The 21,888-nt window shown below is 37.6% G+C and overlaps 2 protein-coding genes across 2 annotated transcripts; both read left to right on the forward strand.

Annotated features, from left to right (window-relative positions):
* The first annotated feature begins 226 nt into the window (after window positions 1-226).
* KRTAP27-1 (keratin associated protein 27-1) lies at window positions 227-844 on the forward strand. Its single transcript, XM_025985434.2, has one exon. It carries the CDS (start codon window positions 227-229, stop codon window positions 842-844), a length of 618 nt encoding a protein of 205 aa, XP_025841219.2.
* A 19,809-nt stretch (window positions 845-20,653) lies between these two features.
* On the forward strand, window positions 20,654-21,205 carry KRTAP26-1 (keratin associated protein 26-1). The gene has a single exon (XM_025985450.2). The coding sequence runs from the start codon at window positions 20,654-20,656 to the stop codon at window positions 21,203-21,205; it is 552 nt and encodes a 183-aa protein (XP_025841235.1).
* The last annotated feature ends 683 nt before the right edge of the window (window positions 21,206-21,888 follow it).

Genomic DNA, 21,888 nt, shown 5'->3' on the forward strand with positions numbered 1-21,888 from the left:
TCAAAATGGACTGGCTTCTTTGTTAATAGGATGTCATCTTCATATGTTACTAAACAAAGTGCTAATGAGATGTTATCCTTCAAATTAGCTTAGGCAATGAGGTGGAAAGGAGTCTTGAGAAGAAGCCAACACCCAGTTTTCTGAGTATATAATCTAGCCAAAAAAGAATCTTCAAACCTGGCATGCTGAGTCCTTATGACCAACTTCAATCAAGGGTTTCAACAGTATGCCCCAGAGCCAAGGCCGCTCACTCAGGAGCTCCTACAATGTCCCACCACTCTCTGCCATCGTACATGAGTCTAAACTTATAAACTTTGAAGATGGATTTTTTTTACCCAGCAGCTGCCATGGCAGGACCTGGCTCCTGGACAACTTTCAAGAAACCTGCAGTGAGACTACCGGCTGCAAAGTGCCCAACTGTAAACAGGAACTGTGCACAGAGCCTAGCTGTATGCAAAGTGCCGGCCTCCCCAGAGTTGTCCAAACAACTAGTTCCAATTCCAGGCCCTGTGAAAAGACAATATGCCAATCAGGACGTTCCTCAGCAGTGTCGGAGTGTGTTTCTGAGCCTTGCCAGTCAGGAAGCAACCAGCAAGTGGGTGTTGTAGTCCAGAACTGCCAGCCTGGGAGCTACGTGGCAAAGAGTTGTCCACCAAAGGCGTATGTGTCTAAGAGTTGTCAGACTCTAGAACGTGAACCTGGCCAATGTCAATCTCAGAGCTCCAAATCCAGTTCCTGTAGGCTTCCAGTCTCTGTTGCACCAAGGTCACAACTCCTGGAAACTTCTAACACTTATGAGCCAACTTGCTGTGTTACTGGTGGTTTGCAACTACCTTGTAAGTGAAGAATGAATAGAGTACGTAGATAGGAGATAACATATTCTAATAGAGGTAAATTGATTTCTTAAGATATCTAGGAAATTCTGTTTCTCTAAATGCATATTATTGTGCATGGGTTTGTGAGTGAATAGACATGTCTTCCACTGTCTTCAAAGAGAAAAATTTTCTTTTTTGCTCTTTGGGGCATTTCTCGTAGTAAGCTGGGATTGGAAAGCATGTTAAATATTTTAGGTCACACTATTTGTTACAGAGCACTGAGAGTTGCATCCAAGAACTCATGTGAGTACTCAAGTCAACATGACATTTTGGCCACTGGTTATTATCAGTGGAAAGACTTAGCATTGAATCTGGCCTATTATACAAATATCATGTGCTACCAATATCAGAAATCCATATAATATTGAAGATTAAAGGGACCCTGAACCCTGTCTAGTCGCATGAATTCTGATGGATTCAACTCTAATTTATCTGCTGCATCACAGCACTCTTGTAATCAACTATGAAGTTGAATCTATTGCTGGAAAAGCACAAGTATATTTTTAATTTCACTTCCACAGACTTCATAACCACATAGTAGCCAGAGACCTTTGAATATAATGAGTTCAAGCTTACTATACCCACTATATTTCTCCTATTCTTCTTCCTCTTTTCACTATTTCTTAAGTGCTTTAGGAGTTGGGAAAATACTCTTTGTAGTAAATAAACTTACTTCATTTAAAATTACAAACTTAATTGTCACGCCATTATTTTTGATCAACACTTTTGTGGGTTTTGTGTTATTGATTTTTCACCAGATAAAAATTGAATAAATATTTGGAAGAAAAAAGGATACTATGTTTCCTTACAATTGTTTGTACAGTATGAACCAGAATAAGAGAGTACAGTTGTGCTAGTCAGCAGAATATGGGGAACATGCTCAATATGAAGATCATAAAACCATGGCACCAGAAGGTGTGAAGATACATGAATTTTATTTAGAATAGCTTGGCTATTGTGAAGCTGTGGGTGTGCTCTTAAATGGAGCTCTCATTGCACAAGACGACATAAGGTAATGGCAAAGAGCATGAACCCTAAAGTAAGATGTTCCGGGGTCTGAATCTTCACTGTTCTGGGTGAAGGCTGTTTGAATTGCAACTGTGTGGTTATGCACAAATTATTTAACCACTCTCACCTCAGTTTCCTTAACTCCAAAACCAAAATAATAATGATGGTTCCACTGTGAGACTTAATAAGTTAATTTGAAAGTGCTCAGCACGTGACCTTGTATATAGGAAACAGTAAGATATAGAAACATGATTAGCTAGCTCAGAGACTCAATATGAAGAGCAGAGGCAGTGATTTATAGATAAACCCTAGAATCTATGACAGATTAGGAAAGCTAGTCCTCTCAAAAATGAAAGACTAGCTGCTTTGTATCTTGAACAATGCAAGTAGCACTTTTTACCAAGAGAAATGCTTAGGAAACATTCCATGCCTTGCTGAGCTGGGCTGGCAAATAGCTGAGTTTATGACAAAGTTAATGTTGATTTACCTGTCAGTTACGAGGGTGCGTTAGACATAGGTCATCCTAAAAATAAAGATTTAAGTCTAAAATCTAGAAACTACAACTTGCACAGATGCTTCCATAGAGGGGTGGAGTTGAGATGTGGCTGATGCAGGTCTGAAAGAGACTGAATGAACACTGTTTGATCCCATCAATAGTAACAGAACATATGGCAGCCACAACAGCAGAGCCTTCCTACAGCAAGAGACATTGACATTAAGCTTCTGGGCACAGCAGTGACAGAGCATTGGCAATGACAAGGAGAGACTTCATCTGCGTGGCAGCTTCTCAGTATTCCTATCACAGCCAATCATGCAAACACAGTTGAAAATCATGCACAGTGAAAATGTTACTAATGCAACTCAAATAGGAGGGTCTGGGAAGAGTATAATGCATTTTGGCCACTGTTTCTGAAGACTAGAGGAAAACAGCCATTTCATTTGTCTCCCAAGAATACTTTCCGTTAAGAGGTGTGGCTTGCTGGGACACAGGGTGTTGGTGACAAGTGGCTAAGCATAGGGTGTATGTGTGGTGCTGGTGGGCAGGGAGAAGCAGGAAAGAGGAACAGCAGCATTAAATGAAGTTTTCATTTTTCCAGTTACTCTGTTTATCATCCTAGACCTTAATTCATTCTTTCCAGACCAAGTGTAATCATCCCCTGAGGAGGAGTTAGCTGAAGAAGATGTCAGTATCTATCTAATCTAACCCACCATGGAGCACATAGGAATTCTTTATAGAGAGAAGTTGTGTGGATTCAGGAACTGAAGATTCTTGGTATTGGAATAGGTAATGGTGTGGTGATGTGAAGAGATGTTTTGTAGGCTATTTATGTAAGGGGGAGAGAACTGGCTTTGAATTGTACTGGACCTTGTTCAAATCCAAATTCTGTCCCTTACTAGCTATGTGCCCTGCGACAAGCATTAGCATTTCTGAGGCTCAGTTTCTCTATTAGAAAATGGAGATAATGCCTAAATTCATTGGATGATTGTGGCAACAAAATGCCATCATGGCCATTAAATGCTTAATGAAGTGTTTGTGTCAATATATGTAAAATATTGTTTGACACTTTAGCTGATATTCCTTCTTGGGGCTCAGCCTCAGTTTATTCTCATGACTTCTCTATACTAGACTTAAAATTTCAAGACAGAGACCAAGAAAAGCCCTTCCATTATAGATGCAAAGGGCATAAGTAGTATGGAACGTAACCTAGATAGTGTATGCAGTACTCTCAAAAATTATAGAAATGACTCAATGGGTACATGCTACAGAATATGCTTCATAGATCAAGGAGTTTCTTCCTGTTTGAACAGAAAGGCTATAGTAGGATTTTTGCATTGGTATCACTTACCCGACTCTTAAAGACATGGATATTTTAATAGCATGCTATTCTCCTTAAACCAAACATAATGAATCTCAAGAACGTTTTCTTGTCTATGTAATACTGTGCCAAAGGCAATGATGGTTCTTAGTAACTTGGTCCTAATTATTTACCAGCCACTGTGTATATATACATTTTTAACTTGAAACCCAAACAATACAATCAGATGAGTACAATTTTTTAATCCTCACTTTTTTTCAATGAGAATGAAGACACAGATAAATTAAGTAGGTTGTCTAAGGCAGATAGTAAATGGTGGATCTAGGATTTTAATCCAGTGAGTTGGATTTGGGAGCTTGAGCTAAATCCTGACTACCTGATAACATTACATGCTTTGTCACTAGAGCAGCCAAAATATGTGGAAAATCTGTGTCCTATGAAGTGTCTGTACAATTTGAAAATTATTGGCCCAGCCAAATTGTATTGTTGTGAGAGTATAGAGGAAACAACTAGAAAAGTCTAGTTGATTGGATGGTTTAATCCCAAAACAGGAATAAGTGCTACAAAGTAATTAAGCATATTACACTGGAATTTGTGGAATATAGATTTCCAGTGCCTTAGAAAAGAACATGAACTTCACATCATGTGAAATGACATAATCTAAGTGCCAGAGAAGGTGTTTAGATAGCATGGAGTCAGATTTTTCTACACTAAGCTTGACTGTCTTGATGCTGTTAGTAATTGTTTTTCATACTGTTAGTCCCTACGTCCTTCTGGTTAAATATGTTCCTTTTGAAAACGTTGATTCTGGGCAGCCCTGGTGGCTCAGCGGTTTAGTGCCACCTGCAGCCCAGGGCGTGATCCTGGAGACCCGGGATCGAGTCCCACATCGGGCTCCCTGCATGGAGCCTGTTTCTCCCTCTGCCTGTGTCTCTGCCTCTCTCTCTCCTGCTCTGTATCTCTCATGGTTAAATAAAATCTTAAAAAAAAAAAAAAGAAAAAAAAGAAAACATTGATCCTGTTTTAGGCATTAATGGGATACGAGGACAGTATTTTGTTCCATGTAGCACCAGATTCTTTGACACCTTTCTTGAACCCAGAGTATCTTTCTCCAGTTCTGCTTCCCATTTCTCCCTTTGGAGAGTTCCTGTTCTTCCCTCAGTTCAAAATTCTTTCACTTCAGGAACTGTTACATATTCTCCCCTTGAAGCCCAAGTGGAAATAATGATAATCAATTCCAAAAACAGCTAAAAAAAAAAAGGAACGACGAACACAGAACAAGAATACTTTTTTTAGGCAATTGATAACTCGCTAATACTGGATCAGAGCTACGGCTTGGGTTAGCAATAACATACACCACAGGGAGAGAGGTACAAATAGAGTAAAGATCTAAAAGTTAAATGAAATTTTGAATTCAGAAACCCCACAATTTTTTAAAAGATTTTATTTATTCATGAGAGACAGACAGAGAGAGAGAGAGGCATAGGCAGAGGGAGAAGCAGACTCCATGCAGGAAGCCCAATGTGGGACTTGATCCTGGGTCTCTGGGATCACCCCTGAGCCAGGTTTCAGGTGTCCTGAAACCCCACATTTTTTATTAAGAATTTACCAACTTTTTGTATAACTTTCTCTGTATTTATGGAAACAAAGGTGCTAATGGGATTCAAAGAGAGTTATTCCTTGGAGCCCAGAGGCAAAACCAATGTGGCTATACCCAGACACAAGAACATAGAAATCTCAAAAGTCAATACAGGAAATGGTTAAGCCCATTGCTCTTCTCTTATTACTCAATATGGCGTTGCTTCAAGTGTAAGGCCAGTGCTCCTGCAGGAGTTCAATAACTACTGATTGACAAAGATAATGACAAATGGATACTGAAAACTGAAGACAAGGCTCAGTATAACACCTCCCTTATCAGGACACTGCCTTGTCATGAGTGCTTTGTGGACAGTGGCAGGCTGCTTATTTAAATTGAATGAGCAGAGTGGGACACCTCGATTAAAAAGCCCTCTCCACCATAAACCCTGTCAACCTTTACAGTAGGGTTATTAACTGTTGTTCGTGTTTCTCCTTGAAATGAGCTACATTCACTCTGACACTTTCTGTGTTGGGAAATGGATGTAATATTGCATGTTGAAAGTCTCAAGAACAAAGTACCTTCCTCTAGACTTCATATTTTATTAAGTTGCAAGAGAGTGAATCAAATAAAATGTAAATATTAGCCATATTGATATTCACAAGTGCTATAATGTATTTATCTAATGACCAGATTTACAGTAAATCAGTCAAGGTTTGTAATGATCACAGATGTACTTACCAGATTAAAGAACATCCATTACTACTGAGAGAAACGTTTTTCAAAAAATTTTCTCAGGAAACAAAAACAGCCATCAGTGCCATTCTATCATGTTTTAAGTCTAGATTTGTTCACCAGGTTGCTCAAAGTGGGTTTGCTCCCAGTTTCTTGTGTCCTGTCTCCCCAGGGCTGTGGCTGATTGTGGCTTGGTCCCCAGTAGTCTGGTTTAATTTCCTGTAGTAAATGAGTCTAGCAATCAAAGAATTGATCTTGAGGTGGTCCTGGAGGGGCTCCTAATGCAAGGCCAGTGGTTGGGGGGCCCTTGGGCTACAAATGGAACACTAGGCAATCAAAAAAAACATGTGCTACATTCTAGGCTGTTGAGCTTTCCTCTGGAGGACAAATATCATCCCAAACTATGTTTGTTCTGAAAGATGTCCAATCAGAGTTACGTGTTTCCCATATATCCATCAAGTAGCTTACTTAGCAAAATGCAGATGGCCTATGTATTTGTGGTAAAGACCAGCTGACCATTTTTACACGGATTTTCTTAGGCACTCTCATTTCTATCATAGTTACATCTTCATAGAATCATAATTATTTCTCAACGTGTAAGAGATCTTTGGTGAGCTTCACTCATTATACAGTTGAGCAAATATACTTGCCAAGGTTATATGATTTACTCAAGCAGAGTCAGGGCTAGAAATCAAGCCTAGTGATTACCATTTCAGTGCCCCACTGACCATACTCCGAAGTGTCCCTCATGAGAAGTTTATTAAAAATATTTAAATGTACTAAGCACAATAATTTTCATGGGCCCTGTATGTGCATTAAAGGCTACCCATAACACATAAAAACTTTTATTGGATCATAAACATGACCTATCTTAAATTAATATGCCAGCTATAATAAACATTAATCTATCTACAGAATTTCAAATATCTTTTCATGAAGATTAGAATATTATTTTTCTAAATGCATGGTTTGTTGAATGGTAAATAAGACAATAGGTCCCTTGTTTTGGAGATTCAGTTGTAAATAGCTATCTTCCCTGACATTTATGAAACCATGAGTCAGAATAAAGCCTGCAATGGATGCCAATACTCATTACTAAAAAGTTTTAGAAGCCACAACACAAAAGGGGGAATAGCACAAAGTGTGGGTACTTTGCCTAGAATCTGCACTTAGGTCATCCTGTCTTTTTTTAATAATTGCTCAGCTACAAACTACAACTGTGATTCCCTCAGGGGTTATTGCTATATTTCTGTCTTCTCCTCAAATAACTCTTTCCTCCACGTGAGCCTTGGAGGTGACCTCTGCTTAGCCAGTAGCAGTTGTGACAGAACCCAGCTCCTGAAGGACTGCCAGGAAACCAGAAGGGAACCATCAGCTGCCAACCAGCATGCCTGTGCCCAGCTTCCATGAACCATTCCCTACACTTCTCTGCTTTTGGTATGTCCAGAGCCTGTCACATAATCATCACCTACCTTTTTCTCCTGAAGTCTTTAGGTCCCTACGACCCAACAACCTGCACTCAAAACTTTGAGCTATATAGGCAATAATTACTGTCCTAGGGTTCACAGGTCTCATGCTTCAGCATGATTGGATATAGCAGCCACTGACCCCTAGTGGAGTGCTTTTCTTATTAACAAATAAGCTACAAATTCAATAGCTTTTGTCCCTGAGTTCCATATCTTATAACTTGAGGTATTTTGAGTAATCTCTCATAGTTGCTGATTCCTAAATAAAGTACCTACATGTTTCTACCTAGCCTAGTTGGAAGAGGTGGACAATCTCTTAGAAGACCATGTTATATGTCCGTATTATTGTTGTTGCTTAAGATTTATTTATTTATTTGAGAGGGAAAGAGAGAGAGAGTGAGCAAACAGGGAAGAGGGGCAGAGGGAGAGAGAGAGAATCTCCAGAAGACTCCCCAATAAGTGTAGAGCCTGATGTGAGGCTCGATCTCACAACACTGAATCATGACGTGAGCCAAAACCAAGAGTCAGATGCTTAATCCACTGGGCCATCCAGGCTCTCCTTGGCTGCATTGTCTTAAAGAAAAATCTAACCTACCCATCTATTGCTTTACTATTTGGATTTAAGATTATTTATTAACTAAGCCATGGCTCATATTTATTATTTTTGTCAATTTTCTTCTTCTTTTAATGCCCTTTAAGGATTTGAAATATGTTTTCAATGTGGCATCAAGTTGTTTTATCTTCTAATAAATTTGATTAATCTATGCTAGTGACTGCTGCATAAATGCCTAATTTTTCATCATCATTTCAATAGTACTATAATTACTGTACTTATACTAAAATTTCTGTCTTATTAAATGATTGTTAAAACAAATAGAGTTAGTTATGACATTGCAGAGCCACAATTTCAACTAGAAAACAGAAATTTTTGGAAGGGGACAATGAGAACCATGCACAGTCTGAGATTTTACTTGCAAACTGACAAGTTAGCCTAGCACAGATTCATGGATGCTGGCAGAAGACATGACACCTGTGGGTCAGAGACAAAGGCTTTATTATTCATGGCATTCATGGCAATAGCAGAAGCCAGAGTATTAGCATTTGCACCAATTCCCTGACTCTCAATTCCCTCAGCATAACAGGAAGCCACATGATACTTGCAGTTGCAGTGAGTTGTTTTATAGGAGAGAAGTCTTGAGATCAGGAAGCTGGATCATGGATACGATAATGGACATGAAGCATACACCTTTTTTGTCTCAGTGAGAAATGGTATTTATTTTCCAAAATTATTTACTATGCAAACATGACTGAAAAGATAATTTAGAGAAGAAGGAATCAGTGAGTCTATTCTCAAGACACATAGAAATGCTAAAGTCCTACAGGTACCATTCCCCCCACCCAATATCTAACTCTTTTTTCTACACTGCACTGCTTCTGATGAATTTTCCTGTGAGGGTGGCACTCCACTCCACTGGCTACTCAGATCAGTCTGAGTAGTCTGAAGTTGCAACAAAATCTAAGTCTTCAAGCAGCAATCAGTGGGTAGAGGCTGTCTCCCTTTGCCAAAGTCTACAGCCAGCAAAATCATCAATCATAGAGACTTGTAGCTCAAACTGGGTTCCAGTTATAGACAATTATATAAACATACCTCTTCACAATCAGGAGAATCCCCTTTGGAATTTATGGAATGGGGATGTATAGGTCCATGATACTTGTAACAACAAAAGTTCATTGAATTGGCCCCAAAGACCCCCACCCACAAGACCACCTTACCTATTCTTCTCTACTGTGATATCTTTCAAAATCTGATTGGCTGAATCCAAGCATTCCCCTCTTGTCCACTGAACTGGGTAGAAAGGTGACTTGGGCATCTGTCCCAAAAGGAGCTATAAAAGTGTGAATCCCTCTTTCCCAGAAGTTTCACAGCATATTGAAAGGAACTCACATGGGCCTCTGTCTTCCTTGGGGAAAGAGAGACATAATTCCTATGGGTCATACCCTGAATTGTCTCTCTCTTTAAAGTGACTGATGTCAGGATATGGGAGACAGAGAGAGAGGAGAAAGTCAGTCTTTCATTATATAGTAAGTCACCTTTTATCAGCATTATAAACCCAAATCAAGGCACTCAATACCTCATCTGTGGTGTCCCACAGGAGTCTATTTGGAAATTTCCTTGAGAAAACAAAAGCCTCCTTCCAGTGAACAGAACCCACTGAAAAAACTCTTTGACTTTTTACCATCACCTCCAAGTAGTCAGGCTGCAGGAGGGGCTGAGCTAGGAGATGGCCTAACTATTCACTCTTGCCTCACAGGAAGGAGCATATTATCCCTTAATCCCCCAAGAGAACCAGCTCAGGTTCTAACAATGTAGCTAGTTTCTGGTCATAGCATTAGTGAATTTTCTTCATTTTAAGCTCAGTGTCGGTGCATATCTCTATAACTGTCATCTGAAAGAGGATGGAAATTTTTGCCCACTCAGATGAATCTTTGTACTAGTGATTTTATTAGGGAGAACTTGGGATGGACTGTCAGAGTAGAGAAAACTTCATCCTGCTCAAGCCAGGCATTGTTGGTCAGCTCTTTGTGAATCTGTTTCCCAGGAGGTGGCCTGTAATTGCTTGCCCAATTCCTCCTTATTAACAAACAATAAAGTGTTAATTAATAGACAATTAACAGACAATAAAATATCACCCTATTAACCATACAAGTTGGTCTACATGTTCATTTGATTCGAATAGACGGCCTTCAAATTCATCAACCTATGAGGTCTTCTTCCCTCTTCCAGAAAGTGATGTCTCTCTTAACACCCCATCTTTATTGCCATGGGGAAAGTGAGGATGTAGGTAAATGTGGGGAAGGGAACAGATGAATTTGATGTGAAATGTTGGGGTCTGGGAGCAAATGGTCAAGAAATAATTCCCGAAACATCTTTGGTGCAAAAAGGGTGGTTTTATGAAAGCACAGGGACAGGACCTGTGGGCAGAGAGCTGCACTGGGGTTGTGAGGAGTTACTGATTATATACTTTCATGTTGGGAGGGGGTTAGGGATAGTGTAAGTTTCTAAGGAATTTGGAAGCAAGGTTTCCAGGACCTACCTTGAGGGGCTAGCTGTTGTTAGGAAAAGGTCAGTTACTACTATCTAGTGAAACCTTAGTCATGAGGCCCCTCAGATGTATATCAGTGGGCCATATGCTTGGAAAATGATTGCTAACATATATCTTAAGGAGGGTACAGATAACAGAACTTTCCAAAAGGATTTTTATAAGATCCTGGAAGTTGGGATAAGGTTTCCTTTTGCCTCTAGCAAAGTATTCACATTGAGATAGCTAAACGCCTTGAGGAAGGCACTCTGCCTGTTTCAAGTACTTGTCAATGGGGTGTGAGTTATAAAGAGGTTTATTTTTCTTCTATGTTTCTTTGCCTTTGTTCCCCAAGTCAAATGGGTAAGTGATCCAGAGTAGTCCCAACATTCTTCTGACTGCTTAACACATCCAACTCACTTCCACTTCTTGTTTTTGTTTTGCGATTGTTTGGCTGAAAAATCTTTAAACTTCTCATAGAATAACCCAACCCCTTGCTTCTGGTTTAGATATTACATTTGACAATACTTTATTTTCTCAATATTCTGATTTTGAAGTCCATACCTCCAAAGAAGGTCACCACTAGGCAAGCAAAGTAGTCAACAAATGCTCTGAAAGACCTGTGGTCACTCCAGCTTGAGCTCCTTCAGTTTCTGGATTATTTCAGTTTTATGATTGATCGTTAAAGTCTAAAGTCAGTTTACTCATTCTCATGCTAAAATGCTAAAATGCTAGGCAATGGATGATTATTACGAAAGGAATTTTTTCAATCATAAAATTAAGCATTCTGTAGTCTTTGTGATACTTCACATCACTTTCAAGATACCTGCTGGTTTAAGGGTTTAAGATTTTTTTAAACTAAAGGACCATTTGCTAAGTAATCCAATCTATATGCATTTCAGATAAGAGAGTGTTCTCCATTCTTTTCAGAATGGCCCTACATTCCGCCAGAAGATTCTTGGTGAGATAAGGTAGATCAGAATATAACAGTCCTCCTTTCTTTAATATGAAAAACAGATAGTTGTCATTTGTGGTAACCAACTCCTGTGTTTTCAGAGTATTTCGCCATTGATTAATTTGCCTAAATACAAAATAAGACCACCTCAAGAGATACTGGTCAAGAAAAGAGATGAAAGGTTTTCAAATATTATGAGAAAACTTTTAGAAAAAACAAAATCTCCCCCACTTGGAAAAAAACAAAACAAAACAATTCTATCAAAACCTAGGAGTAGCCTGTGCTAAAGATCAAGATAAAGACTTGAATCACTTAAATGTCTTTCAACTGAAGAAGAGTGTTTCTTGATCTTTTATGAAGTGTTCTAAAATAATACTTCAGAGGAAACAAATGTTTTAGGCAAGTCAGAGTCTTCATTTGGCCCTAAGTTCTGTTCTATGTGGCAGGATAAAGGTTTGTTAGTGCCAAACTCCCAAAAAGCACCTTCTGATTTCAGTGGGACTGTTTGAGTTGCTGACAAGTCATAATATTGACATTTTGATCTCATATTCTATTAAAAAAAAAAACACAAAAAAAAACTAGAAAATCTTTGTATTCTAAAATGATATTTCTTATCATAAAGTCTTTCCCCAGAGTTCTAGTGTGCCCACAGAGTCTAGAGTAAGAAGGAGCCAGGAGAGGTGCTTTTGCTATGCAAAGAAATAACTGAACAAGGATCCTCTGTGACCTAGAGGTGAACTGCAGTCTTCCCCTGGCTGTAAAGTGTGTTATGTGAAAAATCCAGGACAAGCACTATAATGACCTAGACCTTCCTTTTCTTTAGGAGGTTTATAGTAAATCTTTGCCTTGGCTGTGAAAAGCTCTCAAAGAACCAAAGACAAATTGTTTCTAGTTTCTAAAACTAAGGGCCAAAGGGATTGCAGATATACATGCACATCCAAGTGAATAAGTTAGGAACTATCAGACAGAATGACTGAAATTAAGGCAGACTCTGCCAATCTCTAATGAATTCTTTTTTTTTTTTTTTAAGGATTTTATTTATTTATTCATGAGAGACACAAAGAGAGAGGCAGAGACATAGGCAGAGGGAGAAGCAGGCCCCTCACAGGGAGCCTGATATAAGACTCGATCCCAGGACGCTGGGATCATGCTCTGAGCCGAAGGTAGATGGTCAACCACTGAGCCACCCAGACGTCCCTCTAATCAAATTCTTCTCAGCAGCCATTTACCATCACATACATTGATCTTCATTCTGGTATGAGAAATATTTGAGATAAAAGAAAACTAAATGCATGAACTAAATAGAGGAAAACAGTGAGTAAAACATTTTTATTTATTGTTTGAATAAATATTTACAAAAACAAAATATTGGGCATTTTTAGCAATACACACAGAAATAAGGCTATAATGTCTTTAATATAATTGTGATCAAGCAGCAAAAATAAGAGGTGAACTAAATAAATATAAAGTATGAAATGATCAGTACAATAGGAGATAGGTAAAGTAGAAACAAATTCCAAGGAAAAGAAGTGGCTTCTGGTTGGGCAGAAATGAAAGCTTCCTGGTAGGGATTATATTTGACTTGAGCTGTAAAGAGTAAGTAGGATATGGTTAATTAGAGAGGGTAGAAAAGCATTAAAGACAGCAAAGGAGAAATGAGCAATATAAGTAAGACACTCACAGAGAATGGCAAATAGGGTCATCTGTAGTTCCAGATAAACACCTGAAGGACTCAGGCCTGGCAATGTATGTGGGATCCATATTCTGAATAGCTTTGAGTGAGAATTTAAGGACCTTTGATTTTATTCTGTGGACAAAGGGGAGGTACTCAAGATAACTGCAACTGAGGGAAAGATATTACTTGAGCTATATTTTATTACTAATCTGTCCTTGGGAATATGATAAAGATAGAAGTTTTTATGAGAATAGTTTTATAATATTTTAAGCCCATGTGGCTGAGAGAATATGGTACCATAAGTACAAATCAAGTGTGTGGAAGGAGAAACCAACTTTAGAGAAAGCACTATTTATATATAAATATTTAATTTGAAAGGTAAGTTGTCCCAATGGGATGATCTAGCAGACAACTACAAATGCAGGAACACAGATCAAGAGAATAAGCCTGTAATTTAAAAAACTGTGTAATTTATGTAGAGCTGTTAATTGAATGCTTATGATTGATGAAATACAGAATAAGGAAAATGCAGAAGAGGATTGAGAAAAATCTATTTGGAGAATAGAAGGAAAAAAGGGATGTAGATATGAAGACAGAGCAGGTGGTCTGTGTTATAGAAACAGAACGATGGAATCAGAGCATTGCTGAATAAAAGTAGGACATGGTATCAAAAGACAGAGTCACCTGCCATGGATCTAAGACTGAGGGGAAATTTGCCATTGCATGCAGGGAATTCATCATGGGTGATCTTGAAGATCACAGCCAAAAATATTGGTAAGGATAAAATTTAGATTTCAAAAATATGGATGGAGAAACATAGGGAAAATATATTGAGATTAGGTAAAGGTTTTTTTAGCTATAAAACACAATCTGTAACAAAAATTAATAACTTGAACTTCATCACAATTAAAAATATCTACTCTTCAAAAAGTCACTATTATAAGGTAAAGACAAACCACAGACTGGTAGGAAATATTTATAAGTTTTATATCTAATTAAAAAGTTGTATCTAAAATATTTAAAGAATCCCTCAAATTGAACAATAAAAAGCAGACAACCCAATTAAAAAAAAAAAAAAAAAAGGAAAAAACATTGAGCAGTGTCCTTACTAAAGAAGATATACAGATGGAAAATAAGAAATGAATATGCTCAGCATCATCAACTACTAACACATTTTAAAGCCAGAATGAAATGCTACCATATACTTAGTAGAAGAGCAATCTGACTCTACCACGTGTCTGAATATACCAATGTTGAAAGGCATGAAGTAGCTTGTACTCTTGTACACTTCTGGTGGGAATATAAAATGTTGTAGTTAGTTTAAATAACAATTTGACAACTCCTTAAGAGTTAAACATTGACCTATCATGTGATCAAATAATTCCATTCATAGGTTTTTACCCAACAGAGATGAATTTATATATGCATTCAAAAACTTGTACGTGAAAACTGCCTGGATGGCACAGTCGGTTAAGTTATCTGACTCTTTGGTTTCAGCTCAGGTCGTGATCTCAGGACCCTGATCTCAGTGTCATATTTTCAGGGTCATGAGATTGACAACCCCCACCCCCAATGTGGGGCTTTGTGCTAAGTAAGGAGTCCGCTTGAGATTCTCTCTCACTCTTCTGCCCCTCCTACTCGTGCTCTCTTTCTCTATATATATAAAAATAAATAAAATGTCTAAAAAAACTTATACAAAAATGTTCATAGCATTTTTGTGTTTGTAATTCTCAAAACCTATACATAGCTCAATTGCTCATAAATATATGAATGGATAAACAAATTATGGTATATGCATACAATAGAACACTGTGCAGAAATACAAAGAATGAACAATTGATACATGCTACAACTTGGATGAATCTCAAAATAGATATACTTGAGTAAAAGAAGGGAGAAAAAATAGAATGTATGCTGTATCATTTCATTTAATTTAGCAAAATTTTAGAAAATGCAAACTAATCCAAAATGTCAGAAAGAAGATCAGAGGTATTTGGGGGATGAAAGGTAAGAGTGAGGTGAGGTGGAGAAAAGTAGGAAGGAAGGACTACGAACAGTCATGAGGAGATTTGGGGAGGTAATGAATGTTATTATTATCTTGATTTTTAATATGTACAAATGCCAAAACATAACAAATTGTACTCTTAAATTTGTCAGCTTATTGTATCAATTATACCTCACTAAAGTTATAAAATATATGGACAAAGGGAGCAAGTTGAAAAAGACCTTGTAGGGATCCCTGGGTGGCGCAGTGGTTTAGCACCTGCCTTTGGCCCAGGGCGCGATCCTGGAGACCCGGGATTGGATCCCACGTCAGGCTCCTGGTGCATGGAGCCTGCTTCTCCCTCTGCCTATGTCTCTCTCTCTCTCTCTCTCTCTCTCTCTATGTGACTATCATAAATAAATTTTTAAAAAATTAAAAAAAAAGACCTTGTAAAGGTGAACAGGACACAATTCAAGGGCTTAACTATGAATAGCAGAAGGGATACCTCCACCTACACTGTCTTTAATACAGATATGAAAGGATGCACTAATAAAAAAGAGTTTTCTGACATCATCTATGGCAAGTTCTTTTATATAAATGAAGTGAGAATGAGTGAAGCAAATTTTGTTCAAATGATGTGTAAACCATAGTTTCCACACTCAAGAATGTTATAATATATGAAAATTCAGTTGAAAGTAGACTACTGCCTTATTAGTTATCCAAAACTCTGCATTGCTGATCATTGAATTAGTACTTCCAATTGATTATGATTTAATGATTTTACACATGGCATCCAACAGGGGATGGTATATAATTAGGCCACTTCATTATGTTGTAGGTTGAAGTGGACTGACTCCAGATAATGGGTTGTCTTTTTCAAGCCAAGTTGAGTATTAACCAGGGATTGCAGAATGGTCAGGAGAGAAACTTGATGAAGTATTTCCCATCCCCCTGAACCTCTATGTTCATATTCTTTTATATATCTTGAAATTTGACTTTCCCTGGTGAAAATAGACAGATGGTAAGAAAAGTATATAAAAGAGATTATTGAGTGGACTAAGAAAAGGTCAACTTTTATTTTATTTTATTTTATTTTATTTCATTTCACTTATTTATTTATTTTTTTAGACAACTTTTATTTATTTTTTTTTAATTTTTTTTTTTTACAACTTTTATTTAATAAAGAAAACCTAAGTTATATTTTGTGAATGCTATGATATTAGTCAGCAAATATTTATTATGGATTGACTGTTTCCACACTTATATTAATAATAATGATCACACCTACTCGCATAGGAATGTTGTGAGGATTAAATCGGTAAATATGCAAAAAACACATGGAATCATGTCTGATATATAATAAGAACTCAATAAATAGTAGCTAATAAGGGTTCTCTAATGTAGTCAAAATATAAGACACTACAGCACATACAGAAAGAATGTTTTGCTTGCAATGCAAAGGAATGTGTGTGTGTGTGTGTCTGTGTGTGTATATGAGTACACACGTGTGCATTAAATAATGCTAGCCATACAGATTGAAGGCTGGAGAGATTTATGTTGATAGGAAGATATTTACGAAGAAGGAGCTAATTTAACTGTGGTGTGAATGATGGATAAAATCAAAGAATCAGCAAAGGAGAGGAAGGGTAGCATGGATGAGGAGGGGATGTGAAATGAGGAAGAATGTGCAGTAACATGAACAGACAATCCCAAAATACAGAGGAGAATCCCTACTGGGAAGCAGAGGAAGGCTCATTAAGGGTTGGGACAATTCTCTATGGACAAAAAGAAGTCATTGATGTTTTCGAGTAAGAGTCATATGATGAAATTAATTCAGGGGCTATTAATTTGAATACAATATTCAAGCTAAAGAGAAGATGATAGTGATTATGAGACAAGATGGCAGTAAGAAATGTTCATATTCACTGAAGGGGAACAAAACCCAACTTGAGGGATGGCAGTGATAACAGGAAGGGAAATGGATGAAAGGACATACTATTAGTGGAACAAGGGAGAAAACCATTACAGTAGGTTTTCCCTATTTCCAATATTTAATCATAGCACTCTCTTCTTGAAATCAGGTACTACAGCACCATTCCTGTAGAACAAAATCTTAACTGCTTCTTTGATGATTAAATTAGATTCAGCATGTGAATCTAAGTTTAGTTGCTACAATTTGTCTCTAAGAATCCTCCACTGAAAGCACTACGTGGTCATTTTTTTTCTGCGTTTATGCCATTTGCCACCATATAGCCTGAAGCATCTTCCCCTTGCCAAGCCCACTGACATCTCCTTCTATGCTCCAAAATTTTTTTTTTTTTTTATGCTCCAAAATTAATATCGAATCCAAACTCTATGTAAAGTCAGTGAGCAATGTTTACCCTTCTCTATCTAACATTTATAGAACTTCGTAAACACTGACATGGATTGAGGCCTGTCTTATCACATCTACAAGACTGGGTGTATTTGAAAGTAAAAATCAGTAGTATCTTGGTATTATTGGCAGCATCTATCATAATGTTTAGCTCAGACAAAATGCTCAATAACTATTTGTTGACTAAATGAACACAAAAATATATCATTTACTGTCTTAACTATATTGTTGCAATGGCTGAGGATCCTTTGTGTTAGAGAGAGAGAGGAAGAGAGAGAGGGAGAGATATTCAGAGATGTTCCTATAGAGTAAGAAGGGTAAGAACCTCTGGTTCATTGAAGAAAAAGCAGAAAAGTGGGTAAATCTGGGGGAGCACAAAGGATGCCTTGTTCCTCAGTCTACCCCTGAACTTCTGCGTCAGAAGAGTGTGAAACCTGCTTATAGCTTATAGGAGCCTGATAATAAGATATCTATTATGCCACTTGAACTCTACAGTCACTACCAAACAGCATTATTTCAACATTTGCTATATTAAGGTGCAACTTACATTTGGGGAATCCTATCTTCTAAGATATCATGAATATTTTTGCAATGTTACCTACACATAACAGGAAAAAAATGAGAGTCTTCAGTAGTGCTCTAAACTAATTAGACTCAAGGTGATACTTTTTGGAATGGGATAAGAAGGCTAAAGCAAGAAAATAAATTATTCTACTATACTGTCTTTCAGTTTACCATTTCAGTTTTTCTTATATCTCAATGAGTTCTAAAAATGAAACTGAAAAATAGATTATTATTAATATTCCAATAATGCCATGGAATGGTACCAATAGGGACTGGGAATCAGAGCAATTATGCTAATTGAAAATGATTAATAAATGATACTATAAAAATATTTCTAAATAATGCCATGTCAGATAATGATACCAAAAACACTTTGGGGGCCAAGGACCCCAAAACAAATGTTCAAATGTTTGAACCCCCTTTGTTCAAATATTTTTTTGTATCAGTGTAATTTTCTACGTTTCAAATTTTCTCATATGAATACTTAAAATAGTAAAATTGACTGTAAAGCATAGTGAAGATAAAGTGATGTGACGTGTGGATTTCCATACTATCAGGCTTGCACAACGTAGACACTAAAGGAATGCTAGTTTCCTCTTATTCCACACCCGTTTTCATGGAAAAACATTCATATATACATACAACACAAACGATACATATACATGCATAAACAGAAATATATCGATGTACTAATGATACTGATCTTGGGCTCTTGCTTACTTTAGAGAAGAACAGGCTTAAAGAACACCAACATATAAAGGAGATAAGTATTCAGTTAAATATAGTGGCTGCACCTATTACTAACGCCATTCAGTTGATGCATCCAGGATTTCACAAGAAGACTCTAGCAATGTGTACAGAGTATCAGGTGACTAAGACGGAGGGGTGGAGATTGAGTTTGGAGGAACTCCTCAAGCTCCTCAGGTACAAATCATCAAAGGGTAATGTTCTCTGACCTAAAATACTAAGATAATTTAAACGTATTAGTACAAGACCTCAGAGACTATATCATTTTCTTTTCATATTTCTATCCCTGGTAGCAAACATAGTCCTATATTGGCTCATAGAGAAACCAATCTTCTGTTTCAGAGATTTGGCTCCTCTTGGATGGAGGGAGACTTATTAAGTGTGGGTGTATCCGATGAACATTAAAATGAAAGAAATTGTTGTGATTTACATTGAATTTTTAGCTAAAGGGAATTGGAAAGTAGATCAAGCAAGGCAATTAAAATTCCTGTTAAAGTAGTCACTAGAGCCACTAGATATGTTGATATATAAAAATACAGTGGAATGGATGAAGCTAAACACAATAAAGCATTTTTAAACCAATTTTTACAGGAAAATATATTCCATTTTGGGAATAGCCTTGAAAGCACTAATGCTTAGAAAAGTGTATATATATATATATATCATATATATACATATATATATATATGATGATTTCATATATATAATGTTATTTCCCATGTAAAGCAGTTTAGAAGCTATTTTTTTTTTTTTTTTGGAAATTGACATCAGAACCAATGTAAGAAGCAAAACCAAACCCATTTCCAGGTCCTAATCATTATTTCTTTCTTCTTTTTTTATTCTACCAAGAACATTAGTTTTTGGTAGGAACATGAGTAAGCATGAAATAGATAAACCTATACTAACTATTAAAAAAAATGTCATGCTGCTCAACTTTCTTGGAGGGGTGTTGTTTATTTGCTGTTGTTCACAGTAGTATTTATATTTTCAACTGAAATCATCTTATTTTTCTATAGTAAGAATACTTTAAACATAAACCAAGCTTTTCAGCATGACTCTGTTTATTGAAATGCATAAAATGAGTATCGCTTTTTAAAATAAAAATATTTTGGTAGGAAGCCATTTCCACCAGGATTCTAAAAATAAAGCAAAGCATAAATTTAGGCACATTGACATTTTCTGTATTATACTGCTTTTAAACTTTTTCTGCCCCAAATCATTTAGGTTATAGATTTTCCACATCTTTAGGTTATAGATTTTCCACCTCCTTTTACAAAATACTTGTATTCAAGTTTCTTACTATTGGCAATTTCCAAAAAGAATAGAATTCCCCTCAAAGAGAGATAATTTGCCACTGTTTCAAAGAATTTTGCTACACTTTTTTTTTTTTTTTTTCTTTTCTTTTTCTCCCGGAGAGTTTTGCTACAACTTTTAAAGAGAATTCCAAGAGAGGAATTCTAAGAATGTTTACATAGTGGTGGTTATACTTGGATTACATGAATGACCTTTGGACATACCTGTTTTGATTGGATATTTTAAGGAGAGATCCTATTAAAATTCAGTCACACATCTTTATAGATATACTTAATCCATGGAAGGAACATCCAGGTTTATGGGAGGTGGGAGCTCCCCTTTCAGGGCTATAATAGAGAGTGCTGATGCAGCTTCCTACAGGAAGGAGGAAGAGAGCCGGCGTACCCAATCACCACCTTCCAGGGATATATAAGGGATCAAGTTAAATGAGGGGGGACACTCACTTCTTTCCATTCGACGAGAGCCTGCTTTTGAAACCTCACTATGTCTTGCCACAACTGCTCTGCCAACTACAGCTTGGGATCTCTCAGAAATCCCTGCCATATTCCTCTCACCCCCTCCATGGCCTTCTGCTCTACCGGTGTGAGCTGTGGTGATGTCGTCTGCTTGCCTACTAACTGTCAAGACCATCCCCAGCCTCTGGACAACTGCCAGGAGACCTGCAGTGAATCAACCAGCTGCCAGCCAGGCCACTGTGAGCCCAACAACTGTGAAACATCTTGCTACCCTTCTACTACTTACTACGTGTCCAGACCCTGCCAAGGAACCACTTTTCTTCCTGCTGCTTCCTATGTCTCTGGCTCCTGCCTCCCCGTATCCTTTAGACCTCTGACCTATGTGTCCAACAGTGGCCGACCCCTGAGCCTCTTCACTTATGGATGCCGCCCATTGGGGTCTTTGCCTTGTGGTCCTCAAACACTGAGCATTGTACCCAGCAGCCTCAGACCTCTGCGTCCTGTCTTCAGTGGATCCCAACCTCTGAACCATGTGTACAGCACTTGCCGTCCATCTTGCTCTGCTCTGGGAGGGCAGTAGCTTCCTTGTTCCAGTTAATAATCATGCTAAGGATCCAGGACAAAAATTCAAACTGTAGACTTTTGCTTCTTTCCTAGTAGTGCCTTTGTTGCTTTTTACTCTGCCTGACGTAATTTGTGCTCCTCCTTTCATATTTTTATCTTTTCTTTTTATCGCTCTTTGGCATAAAATTATTTGATTTACAATGCTGTTCATTGTCACTCAGGTGTGGGAAGAATTTATTTGATTCATGTTGCAATAAATGAGATTAAGTCAGAACTAAGAATCTGGTTCTTCAGTTTGTCTTTCATTATTTCATTTGAACACAGAAATGACCAACCTCAACTGTGCTCATGAATAGGACATGGGATATGCAACCATATGTTCTTGTCTGACAGTAGGGGAATGGCTTAGTGGTTTATTCCTCAAACTTCTTTCTAGATCTCTGATCCTGCATACTTAAGACACCCCAAAAGCCCTTGGTGGAAGTGACTTTAAGAAGGCAAGATTAGGAACATTTTCCTTTTCTCTCCCATCCAATAAACATACTTCCACCAAAATGTCCTTTCTCATTGCAAACTGAACTCTGTCCCCCTGCTACGAAAGCCTTTGATGGGTTCCTATGCTCTATTCCCACGTAATAAAATTGCAAACCCCTGACCATGACATCGTTTTCCCTCATTGTGTCCCTCCATGCCATCTCT

This window comes from Vulpes vulpes, chromosome 15 (genome assembly GCF_048418805.1).
Source record: "Vulpes vulpes isolate BD-2025 chromosome 15, VulVul3, whole genome shotgun sequence".
In the NCBI taxonomy this organism is placed as follows: Eukaryota; Metazoa; Chordata; class Mammalia; order Carnivora; family Canidae; genus Vulpes; species Vulpes vulpes.

What these genes read in the sequence shown, in the direction of transcription:
- KRTAP27-1 (XM_025985434.2), top strand. Translation starts at nt 227, where the DNA reads ATGCCCCAGAGCCAAGGCCGCTCACTCAGGAGCTCCTACAATGTCCCA.
- KRTAP26-1 (XM_025985450.2), top strand. Translation starts at nt 20,654, where the DNA reads ATGTCTTGCCACAACTGCTCTGCCAACTACAGCTTGGGATCTCTCAGA.